The 12,776-nt window shown below is 38.7% G+C and overlaps 1 protein-coding gene across 9 annotated transcripts in view; it reads left to right on the forward strand.

The window, feature by feature from the left end:
* EYA1 (EYA transcriptional coactivator and phosphatase 1) overlaps positions 1–12,776 on the forward strand; it is a 438,130-nt gene that overhangs the window by 285,439 nt on the left and 139,915 nt on the right. For all 9 annotated transcript variants that reach the window (XM_049853553.1, XM_049853551.1, XM_049853550.1 and 6 more), the window contains one exon: positions 3,671–3,748. In XM_049853553.1, coding sequence (XP_049709510.1) covers positions 3,671–3,748 — 78 coding nt within the window. The remainder of the gene's footprint in view (positions 1–3,670; positions 3,749–12,776) is intronic.

A 12,776-nucleotide genomic window follows, 5' to 3' on the forward strand; every position in this document is an offset into this window, starting at 1 on the left:
ACAGAGTTTTTCTTTTCAGATAGGTGGCTTAAGCCTAATAGTTGTTTTTAGACGTGACAAGACTGAAAAATTCAGTCTGGTATTTTTAAATTCAAAATCTTGGAGAGGGCCTCTGTCATATCATCTACAGCATATTTATAAATGCGATAGTACTAGTGAGGATGGGTCAAGTTTTGGTAGCTGGGGGATTATTCTTGTCTTTTTAACTTTTGTGTGGGTGACTGCTTGGCAGCAACAAAGCTAGAAGTCATCTCTGTTCATTTGGCTTTCATTCAGAAGCTGTTTTACATCACAATAAATCACGAGTTTCTTTAGTGTCAAGTCCCTGGCGATCAAAGTATTCGATTACAGTACCTGATAAAATCACGAATATCCTGGTAGTTACTTATGTACATCCTCTTCAACAGTGAGGCCTTTTTAAAAATTGGATTCATTGGGAAAAGGGAGTCTTTATTCCTTAGTGTATATATGCGTATATTTAGACAATGACAAAAAGGTATGTGCTTGGGACCTAAAAGAAAAAGTATCCTCTCCCTTTCTTTTCTACTCTTTTGTGCCTAGTTTTAATGGAATTTCAAGTATAATTGAATGTGCCTCTTGGGAGTGAAAGCTACATTCATTTTAGCCTAATCATATGAAGAATAGCTGAGCTAGGTTTTAATTGTACAGGAGTAGGAGTGGTTTTGCAAAGTAACTTTATAGTCCAATCTACAGAGTCCATGGACCTTAGCTTTGGCAGAGACTTTAGAAGCAAACTGGGCTAACATCCGGTGCAGTGGAGGGATTTCTCTCATTCCGTTCGTGAAGTTTCTAGGTGAGATATTGCAGTGGGTTCACTAGCCTGGAAACTACTGCTCTGGGAGGGCAGGGACTATACAGGAACTTGGCTGTGCACTGTCAGCAGTATGTGGCCCGGGGCCTTATTTCCTTGCTCTGTTACAGAGTAGCTGTAATTATTAGAAAGTGCCACTCCTTGCCATTTCTTCAGACCTTGTCCACCGGCCTGGGAGTCATAACCAAACCAGTTACCTTCGAGCCAGCTCCTACTTTAGGGCAACTCCATGTGTGTCAGAGTAGAGCTGTGCTCCATAGAGTTGATTTTTCAGAAGTAGATCGCCTGGCTTTTCTTCCAAGGTGCCCCTGGATGGACTTAAACCTCTAACCTTTCAGTTAGTAGCTGAGTGTGTTAACCATTTGTACCACCTCCTGGAGTCATAAACAGCCAAAATTAAATCCCATTTCTGCTACTTGCTGGAGACCTTGGGTGATTCCCTAACCCCTTTGAATTCTGCATGTGAAACAAGAATATCTAATTAAAGGGTCTGTGAGCTATGTTCTGCGACCTATTTCTAGAGCTGTTTAAAGGATTATATATAAAGAATCTTACATATGGTAAGGTTTTAGATTACATGACTTGTTCCCGTTGGACCTAATTTTAGTCTTTTGCTCATTGCGATGTATTTGATTCTGAGTTCAGAATCCTAATGGTGATCTGTCTAGTACAGAGTAAAATAGAACTATTACTTTACATGTACAGGGAAGTATATGATTTTTTTTATTGGTAGTTTTTTTGTTTTTGTTTTTCCTTTTGTTTTTTTCTTTTATTGTGGGGTGGTGCAAATGATTAAGTGCTGAACTACTAACCAAAAGGTTGGCCATTTGAACCCACCCAGAGATGCCTTGGAAGTAAGGCCTGGTGATCTTCCAAAAGATCACAGCCTTGAAAACGTTATCGTGCAGTTCTACTCTGTACATATGGGGTCACCGTGAGTGGGAATCCACTTGACAGCAACTAATAACAATATAATACATAGAGCATAAAATTTGTCATTTCAACCATTTTTAAGTGTCCAGTTCAGTGACATTAATTATATAGTATTTACATGTTATGCAACCAACACCACTGTCCACTTCCTGTACTTTTCCAGCATCCTCAACAGAAACTTTGTGTGCATTAAGCGGTAACTCCCCATTCCTGTTCTCCCTGAACCCCTGGTAACCTCTAATCTACTTTCTGTCTCTATGCATTTATATATGAGTTCTTTTTAAGGGAGGTGGGCTATGATGTGGATAACTGAACAGGAAACTTCAGGATTGTGCACTCTCAGTGCCATACTTGCTTTTCTAAAGCTATGTCAGTGTAATGATTGGGAAGATAGAGATCATTAGGGTGCCTGGTGGCACAAAGGGAGAAGGGAAATGCAGGCTTATGTCAGAATGTATTAGCATCAAATAAGACTGTTAACCCAAAACAACTGGCAGGAAAGTGAAACTTCAGTTATTCTTTGTTCAGTTGTTCTTTGGTCTGCTTTAAAATAATCAGGCAGAAAGATTTCCATTAGAATCACTCTCGCTCTTTTTTTTTTTTTTAGTCCTATAAGGAAACAATCTAAATAATTAATTTTTTTATAAGTGACTATCTAATGCATCTATTAATAATGCTTATTTTAAAGATACTCATGACATTAGTAAAATGTCAGGAGGCCCAGGAGCTACAGGGAGAATTTGTCCTTTGCCATATGTTTATAAGAGACAGGCAATTTTGAGAGAAGAAAAACCTGCATTCTTTCCATCTTTATTATGTGTTTACTTTGTGAGAGGATCCTTCCCAAGTATTCTATTGTTGGAATCTTCATTTTGGAAAACACATTATTAATTTTTTAGGTGACTTTTAAGATTTTATTGCATTATTCCTGAACACCTGTTAATAGGGATGGACAACTTCACCTGTGCACACTAGACAGATTCCAAAGATGTCACCTCAGCACTAGTTTCTGGGGAAAACAATAATGCTACCTTTTCACTTAAAAAAAATTTTTTTTAAACCAGAAAAAAAAGATGATCTAATGTTCTGAGTTGGTCTGGCTTTTCTGTTTTGTAGGAATGCAATAACATCATCAGTGTATCAGGGGAGCTGTTTATTTTGTAGAACCTATAGCATAAATCTACATGTTGTTATTTCATTGCCCAAAGGGACTTTACCAAAGATAACATAGATCTTCTGAAAACTGCCTACTATCAGTATTATTTTTAATGAAATTTTTTTCTGCCTCATTTACGTTTAGTGTGTTTTTGGTACTAAGTATAATGAAAATATTAACAAATTGATTGGTATGACTGGGTGGCAGTAATCTGTTAAATTGAGCACTCTGTTTTTCAGCTATGCTGGGTAACAAGAAAGTGTGTGTGCCTGCCCTTAAACATCATGAAAACCTGCTGATACTAAGGACAGTCACATATTTCCACTTCTTTGAGTCTTTTTGTTCTATCCTTTTGACTCTGGCCAAATAACAGAATTTTTTCTACAAAGCTTGGGAAATAATTTCATGTCCACATATTTATATTTTAAGAGAGAAGTAATTTACTAATAAGCATTTTAGTAAATATTTAAGGTAACAATGAATTTAATTACTTGTAGTTTCAAGAATTTCTCTTAAAGGGTAACTTGTCACAATGGATTGTTTCCTTAGGAAGAAAAAAAAAAAAACTTGACATGAATGTTTTTAAAAAATATTCTATAAGGAATTTTAATCTGATTTATATTCAAATAGGAAAAGATCGTTTTTTAAAACCATTTTTATATCACTATTTTGAATGTTTCATCTTCTTTACTATGCCTTTACAAATAACTATCAATTGGATATGTGATATATGTTGTTTATTTTTGTAGTTAAAACAGAGCCAATGAGCAGCAGTGAAATAGCTTCAACAACAGCAGACGGGTCTTTAGACAATTTCTCAGGTTCAGGTAAGGAGTAAATATTAGATTGATACTAAGCATTATTTTTCCTAGTTTATGTATATGTTTTTAGGTGCCATCGAGTCGGTTCTGACTCACAGCAATCCTGTGTACGACAGAACGAGACGTTGCCTGGTCCTGCGCCATTATCACAATCATTGCTGTGTTTGAGCTCGTTGTTGGTTATGTACATATATATAAAATATAGCTTTGCTCAGAGTCACATATTAGCAATTCCGATGCTTTTATTCAGTGTTGTGAAATGTTTGTGATGAAGTGTTTGTGGAAACCGTTGGTATCCTATAAAGGAGATAAGTCAGTGGTTTTATTCTTATCATTTCTTCTACTAAATTCTCTTTATTATGTCAATGATTCTTCCCCTTTTCTCTCTCATTTGTGTATGATTTTTCCAATCCTAAGTAAATGGTATATTCAACTATAGATATAAATTAAAGATTCTGTAAAGCAGAATGGTAAATCCTTAAGTTAGTTTTTAATCTCTTTCGCATTAATACAGTCTCCTTCAAACAAACAAAATAACCTGTGTTTCACATCAGTGATAATGAAACGACTAATAATATAGTAACTCTGATAAGTGACAGTGATAATAAGGAAACTGCGAAGACATGATCATGTTTTTGCCACGTCACCCAGCTTGTACTATTTCAATTATAAATGATTTCTATTAGAAGTAATTCTTAAAATTTTTAAGCTTTTTCACATTACTTGCTGCATTCATAAAACCTCTTAAGTGGAAATGCTGTACTTTCATAAAATCGTGGTTGATTTAATGTAGCCCTTAGGATCATTTATTTCATATACACCACAACTAAGAGGGCTTGTAAGCAGATATAAAATGGTATATAGATGCAGAGCTTTTATAGTAATGGTGGCAGATGGAGATAACAAGGAAATCACAAGGGGTGTTATACACATTATTTCTTATATAAAACATTTATTGAAGTTTGACTTATGCCAGGAAATATGCTTGGTACTATTAGGAATTCATAGATGTATGAGAATGGCCCTGGCTTGGGGCATAATGGGCTGAACAATTGACCAAACCATTCACAGTTCAGAATAATGCCAAAAGGAAGCCCAGGGATCACCAAGAACACCAGGAAAGGGATCCAACAAGGCCAGGAGTACAAGGAAAGGTTTCCTGGGGGCAATGCCTGCACTCAGCCTTTACAAATGAGTAGGAATAAAGCACATGCAGAATTGGGAGGGGGATAGTGGCTAGATGTGACATTCCGTGGGAGGAGACCAAGGCACCAGAGGGCTTGGAGTTTTGGAGGAACTGCTAAATGGCTCAGAATTCCGGGTGTGTACAATGTGAGCAGTGAGGGACATGCTGGAGAAGGAGGCAGGGCCAGAGTCGAAAGAGGTGTATGTGTCCTACATGGAGTTTGGATTTTATTCTGAATGCAGTAGGGAAGCATCAAAGGAAGGGGTTGCATGGTCAGGTTTACAACACAGAAACATCACTCTGGTGGCAGGATGGATTGAAGGGGATAGAAACTGAAACGGAGAGACCAGTTAGAGGTTTTTGCATTAATTTGGGCAAGAAATATTGAAAACCTGAAGTAATGTGCCGGCAGTGGATGTGGAAAATGGTTTTAAGAGGTATTTATGAAGTAGAATTGATAGAAAAAGTTGAGAGAGTGTGGATACAAGAGCATGATTAAAAAAGAAATATGGTGACCTCAGTTTGGGGTATGTCGAGTGTGAGGAACACCGACCTGAAGATGTCAAGTATTTTAAAATTTGGAGCTTAAGAAGGATCTGGAATGGAAATTTTGGAAAGTGTACAGGATGTTGAATCTGAGGATGGGGGTGGGAGGTTTAATACGGATGAAGACAGAACCGAGGGAAAACCATTATATAAAAGATAGACAGAGGATAAAGTGAAAACAGAAGTGATTGGGAGAAGAAGGAAGAGAGTCAACCTGAAAGTGAAGGTGGGATCGAGTTTCACAGAAGTACTATCTATCTATGTTGCAGATTGCGATATAAAAAGATTGCGATATAGCTATTCAAAATATTTTAAAAATTGATTTGAAGAAAGTATTTGCTAAGTGATAAAGCAAGTTATGAAAGAGTAATACGTTCAGTATAATCACAGTTTTGTTTAAAAAAAAGTAGGGGGAGGATATTTGTGTATATATGCATATGTATGTATGTATGTATAAGTATTAATGGTGGCTGTCTGGTAGAATATAATTTGAATTTTATTTCTTCAATTTTTTTTTTTACAATGCCTATGTATGTATTGGAGCACTGGTGGCGCAGTGGTTAAGAGCTCAGCTGCCAACCAAAAGGTCAGGAGTTTGAATCTACCAGCCTCTTCCTTGGAAACCCAATGGGGCAGTTCTACTCTGTCCTGTAGGGTCGCTGTGAGTCAGAATCAACTCAACAGCAACAGGTGTTTTTGGTTTTATGTATGTATTTATAATTAAAAAATAATAATGTTAAAGTGAAATTAAAAATCACGCTATAGAGAGATAATTAAAGTAACTTTAATGGATATCTACAGATAATAGTATCATATCATTGTTTTAACTGATTTTGATTGCTATGGTAAAGGAACTCCTTGTTTTTAGGAAATAAACATTGAAGTATTTATGAACAAAGGAACATCATATCTACGATGCTCCAAAATGTGAGAGATATGTGTGTATGTACACACATATTCACATAGAGGAAAGGATAAAGCTAATGTAATAAAATGTTAATATTTAGGTGAAGGATATTGAGATTTTTTTTTTTTATGATTCTTGCAACTTTTCTGAAAGCCTCAAATTATGTCAAAATAAAAATTAAGCAAATGTGAAGCATCTATGGATTTAGCTCTTGGGAGATCGTTGAGGACATGCGGGAGCATTTTCAGAGGACTGGTGGGCTTTATTTTTCCTGTCTCCACTCACATACCTCATTTTTGTGTCTCTAACATAGTTTGGAAACCCTGGTGGTGTAGTGGTTAAGAGCTACGGCTGCTAACCAAAAGGTCGGCAGTTAGAATCCACTGGGCACCCCTTGGAAACTCTACGAGGCAGTTCTACTCTGTCCTGTGGGGTCGCTATGAGTCGGTAATTGACTTGACGGCAGTGATTTTTTGGTTTTAACATAGCTCCTAGCAGATAGGATATGCTCATAAAGTTTGTTTAATGAATGGATGATTTAACAAATAAGGTGAGGAAGTGGAAACAAGGAAGAGAAAAAAGCCTTTCAAGCACATAATCATAAAAGAAGGCAAAGAGATGGTGGTGGCGCATTAGAGACAGATATAGGGTTGAAAGATGGCATTTGGAAGGCTGGGGTGGTTATATACTGCAGATGTAAACTTTTTAGAGGTAGAGGTTAAAGGTGTGGGCAAATCAGGGATTGGATGATTGACGGAGGGAAGTCCCTGATACAACAACAATGGCTTAAATCCAAAGCAGAGGTAGTTGAGCTGAGAAAAGGAATGATTCTTCTACAGAAACATCAGGGAAGAGTGTATGGAAGGTAATGCACATGCTTTTGAAGTGGAGACGATAGCATTGTGTTGAGGGAATTCCTCCCTGATTCCTCTGTTTAAAACTCTCCAAAGTCTTTTTGGCCTCCAAGTAAAAGCTGCATCTTAACAATAGCCTAAAAGCCCTGTTGCCATCTGGCTTCGGTAACCTCCCTCACCTCATTGCTGGCCTCCAACATGCCAGACATGCTCCCAACCAAGGGCCTTTGCAGTGGCAATTCTTCTGCTTAGAACACTCTTCCTCAGAGATCTGCCTGTCTCCCTCACCACCTTCAAGACTGTGCTCAAATCTCACCTTCTCCATGAGGCCCCCCTTGACCACCCTACTCAGTGTTGCAGTCTCTAAACTGATGATTTTTTTCCCTATAATACTTAGAACCTTTCAAACTATATTATTTATTTGCATATTATGTTTATTGCTTGTCCCTCACCCCCACTAAAATGTAACCTCCACCAGGGCAAGAATTTTTGTCTTGTTTTGTTCACCTCTGTAGCCCCAACATCAAAAATTGTACCTGGCACATATTAGGCACTAAAATATTTGCTAGATTAATTAATGAATACATGAAGGAATGAAAGTTAGTCTCTCCTTTTTCCTCTGAAGTGACTCAAAATATGAATTTGGAGATGATTAAAATGGAGGATGTAAGAAATGGAGAAATATGAGGCTGCTTAGAGGCATAAAGTGGGTGTTATAGAATGAATTGTGTTACCCCCCAAAAAATGTGTGTCAACTTGGCTAGGCCATGATTCCTAGTACTGTGTGGTTGTCCACCATTTTGTAATGCGATGTGATTATCCTACACGTTGTAAGTCCTAACTTCTATGATGTTAATGAGGCAGGGTTAGAGACAGTTATGTTCATGAGGCAGGACTCAATCTACAGAATTAGATTGTATCTTTAGTTAGTCTCTTTTGACATATAAAAGAGAGAAGCTGTCAGAGAGGAGAGGGACCTCATGCCACCAAGAAAAGATCTGGGAGCAGAGCATGTCATTTGGACCCTGGGGTCCCTGTGCTCAGAAACTCCTGGTCCAGGGGAAGATTGATGACAAGGACATTTCCCAAGAGCCAAAGAGAGAGAAAGCCTTCCCTTGGAGCTGGCACACAAAATTTGGACTTCTAGCCTCCTAGACTGTGAGAGAATAAATTTCTCTTTGGTAAAGCCATCCAGTTGTGGTGTTTCTGTTATATCAGCACTAGATAACTAAGTCAGGGGGATTGAGGTGTTGACAATAGAGTGGAGGGTCCAAATGAATGAAGATTTGGCCTTTACGGTGACCAGTTTTTCTCTACAAGGGCTTAGCAGCCCAGGTAAAAGGACAGTTGGTTTGATCCAGGGTTGAGGAGGTAGGACATGGGAGAATATGGAGGCAAGAGAATTGAGGGTATTGGTAAGAGAACGGTTTAAAATAATTATTTACGTATGCAGGATAGATAGAGAAGAAAGTCAGAACGGGCTAATAAATTGAGAGAAAATAAAGATGTTAGGGGTCCTAGGTGCCTTGATGAGGTTGGAGAAAAAGTGAAATGAGAACAAATTAATGAAAATTCTGAAAAGACAGGATGTTCTTTCCTTAATTGCAAAACTCAGTAAGGCCTTCACCATGTGCTTCTGTCGTTACTTCTTTGTATTTCTTCATTGCACATCACAACTTTTAAAATTATCTTTTGATGTCTGTTCATTTATAGTCCCTGTGGCCATCATGGTGTTGATCACATAGGAGATGTTTGGTAAATGTTTGCTAAATGAGTAAATGAATTGGTCAATATGATTGTGGTTTGAGATTGTGGAGTAAGTGTGGAATGGGGAAAACAAGATCCAAGATGTGGTCTTGAGCTTGATGGTTGAAGTAGAAGTCTAGAATTGAGAGCTAGTCAGAAAGAGAAGTGTTGGATGTATAACCCAAAGTAATGTTGGAACTTGTCAGAAGACAGAGTTAAATACTAAAGTTCTTGATAAATATGAGACAGTGTCCAGGAGGTGGGTCTTTTATGGAAGTGTTTAAGAGCTGTTATGATCCTCAGGAAAGGAAGGGCTTTGTGGGAGACCAGGAGAATATTAGTTTGGAAGAAGCAGCAATGAGGATAAAGTATCTATTTACCAGTCTTTTTGATATCTGTAATTTGAGGGATTAAGCAGCCTCTACTTGGGAAAAAAAAAAATGTCGGAGTCTTAGGACCTTGAGAAGGGCTTTGCCGAAAGTGGAGAGAGAATTCATTAACGAGGCTGAATCTATAGGGAATTTTGTTTTCCATGCATTGATTCTGTGGACCTGGACACAGAGGAAAGGACTGGGGGAGCTAAGGAGTTGGGTAAAGGAGCGGGAAGCACAGAGCATCATGGAGATAGATGGACATTCTTATACTCTTTTTTTTTTTTTTTTTAAATGAGCAAAGATCCAAAAATCCTGGCATGCTGGAGTGGCTGTGACCAGGGCTTAGGGTTTATAAGAGAAAGAGGAGTCTGGACAAAGCAGTTTCCAAGCCTCTGCTATCACCACCATATTCCTTCTGTACGATGGCATAAAAATTCACATGCCCTTAAAAATTCCCATTCTGCCTATTCTTAGTGTCCTGAGGAAATAGACTGCAAGGATAAAGTAGAAACGTAGCTGCTCTGCTGCTGGTATTAGCAATCTCCACCTCTGTCCTTCAAGGAACCCTAGCATCTTAAGGTGTTAAGGAGGTGCTGGGTTTACTCTTTCTCAGGGGAGTCGCTCAGATATCTTGGTGTGGGGAAACTGGAGGAGAGGGAATGGGTTTCCAAGGTATGTAGCTGAGTTGAAAATTGCAAGGTTGTCTATAGTGTTTTTAAAATATAGTCAAGTTCTGTTCATTTATTACTTACTAGTGAAAAGCAATATTTTAGTGATTGAAAATTTAAGAGTAGAGGGGGAAAAAACGGTTGCCGTCAAGTCAATTCCAACTCATAGCAACCCTATAGAACAGAGTAAAACTGCCCCAGAGGGTTTCCAAGGAGCACCTGGTGGGTTCAAACTGCTGACCTTTTGGTTAACAGCTGTAGCACTTAACTACTACACCACCAAGGTTTCCTTAAGAACAACAGGGGTTGAAAATAATGCATTTTTAGAGATTACAAGATATCTTGCCTGCTGCTTCTGCCATTTCCAATATGCCTAAGTTTCTTATTAATTTATAAAAGTAATATGTCCATTGATGATATTGATCATACAAAGTTGATGTCTGGTGGTATTTGAAAATTAAAAATATAGTCTCTTCTTCTGGAGGAGAAAAATGATCAGGAGTGACAAATATGGTTTTTTTTTTTTAATTGTTCCTAAAAGAATATTACTTTTAGGGTCTTATTAATTCATTCAACAATTATCTATTGAGCACCTACTATATCCCAAGCAAAGTCTTTAGCAGTAAGAATATAGCAGTGAAAGGTAGAAAAGGTTCCTGACCTCATGGAGCTTTCATTCTTTGGGAAAGATAGACGGTAAATAGGCAAATGATATGCGTCAGTGTCCACCACCCATCTGTCAGGTTGTAGCACTGTGGTGGCATTGCTGTGATGCTAGAAGCTATCCCACCAGTATTTCAAATACCAGCAGGGTCACCCATGGTGAACAGATTTCAGCAGAGCTTCCAAACTAAGACAGACTAGAAAGAAAGGCCTAACAATCTGCTTCTGAAAATTCACCAGTGAAAGCTGTAAGAATCACAACCAAATATTGTCTAATATGTTGTTGGTAGGTACCCTCGAGTCGGTTCCAACTCATAGAGACCCTGTGTACAACAGAACGAAACACTGTGTGATCCTGCACCATCCTCATGATCATTGTTATGCTTGAGCCCATTGTTGCAGCCACTGTCTAATACAGTGCTGGAATATTAGCCTTTTAGGTTGGAAGGTACTCAAAATACATAGTGACCACAACAGTGGAGTCAAGCATACCAACAATAGTGAGGATAGCACAAGACCAGACACATTTCGTTATGTTGTACACTGAGTCACCATAAGTCAGAGCCAACTTAATGGCAACTAACAACAACAACAATGGGTGTTAATGTAAGTAAATAGGAAATGATAAACATTATGAAAAAAACAAAAGCTGATAACGATAAAATGAAAGAGTACATGGCCTGAGGAAGAGAGCCTCTGAGAGGAAATTTCAGTGAAGTGAGGGAGTAAGTTTGGATTAATTAGAATGTGATAGGAGGATAGTGGAGGGCTTTGAGATGAGGGTATTTTTAAAAGATCACTGTCCTGTGGAGAATGCACTATTGGCAAGGGAGCGGGGAGAGGGCTAGTGGGAGCAGGGAGACTAGCGTTTCCCTGCTTCAGAAGAACGATTAGCCTATGTTCTCCAAGAAGCAGCCACTAAGCCAGAATTAAGTGTGCAAGGACTTTATTAGGGGAGAGGAGAGGGAAGGAAGATAAGGCTCAGTGGGAACATCCTAGACCTCCTCCCAGTCTAAGGACATGTCAACAAGGTCATTGAGAAATCCCCGAGCCAAATTCAGCGGTCATTAGAGTCCTAGGTCTGTAGGAACAGGCTGCCTTAGTATCCCTGACACCTGCAGTCGTTGCCTGGGAACAGCCCAAGAGAAGTGTAGCCTCCTCACATTTACGTAGATGAATTGCAGAGCCTGGCAGCTGAGTCTTGGTCAGTTACGGTCCTGCGGTGGTAGAGCAGAGAGATGCATTCTCATGGTTGCCGCAATGGTGGTGATTGGAATAGAGCACAGAGAAACAGGAAGTAGAAAACTATTAGATTTGGAATATGTTTTCAAGGGGGAGCTGACTGGACTTATGATAAAAGACTATGAGGAAAAGAGAAGAATCAAAAATTACTTCTAGATTTTGACCTGATCATCTGGGTGAATGATGTTGACATGAATGAGATGGGAACCTGGTGGAGGAGAGAATTGAGGCCATGTTTATATTGGGATTTCTGTTTTCCTTCCCAGTGGATTCTCAAGCTTGCAAATATTGTTTACCTTGGCTGCTTCTTTCTCTTCCTATAGCATGATTTGGGGAGCTTCTTGAACTTATATGTTAGAAGTAGAGGAATGAACTGAGTAATCGGAAATAAATGCGGTAAAACAAAGATACCATCCAGTTGCCACAGAGTTGATTCCAACTTATGGTGATCTCATGTGTGTCAGAGTAGAACTGTGTTCCATAGGGTTTTCAATGGCTGATTTCTTGAAAGGAGATCGCCGAGTCTTTCTTCCAAGATACCTCTGAGTAGATTTGAACTGGTAACCTCTCAGTCAGCAGCCCTGTGTGTTAAACACTCGCACCACCCAGGGACTCCAAAACAAAGAGAGGTATTAGTTGTCTAGATGTGTCCCAAGGCTCTGTGGCATGGGTGTTTGGAGTTTATTCTCTGTGGTTAATGGGAAGATGACCATTTTATTGACCTTGATAAATGACCTGGAGGCCTTCCTTTGCTTTATTATCCTGGTCCCATGAAATTTAAATTAATCTGAATTCCTAGATTACTGTTTAAAAAGTTAAGAGATTTTTAGAACATTTAGGGAGAAGGT

Source organism: Elephas maximus, chromosome 15 (genome assembly GCF_024166365.1).
Source record: "Elephas maximus indicus isolate mEleMax1 chromosome 15, mEleMax1 primary haplotype, whole genome shotgun sequence".
Taxonomy (NCBI): domain Eukaryota; kingdom Metazoa; phylum Chordata; class Mammalia; order Proboscidea; family Elephantidae; genus Elephas; species Elephas maximus.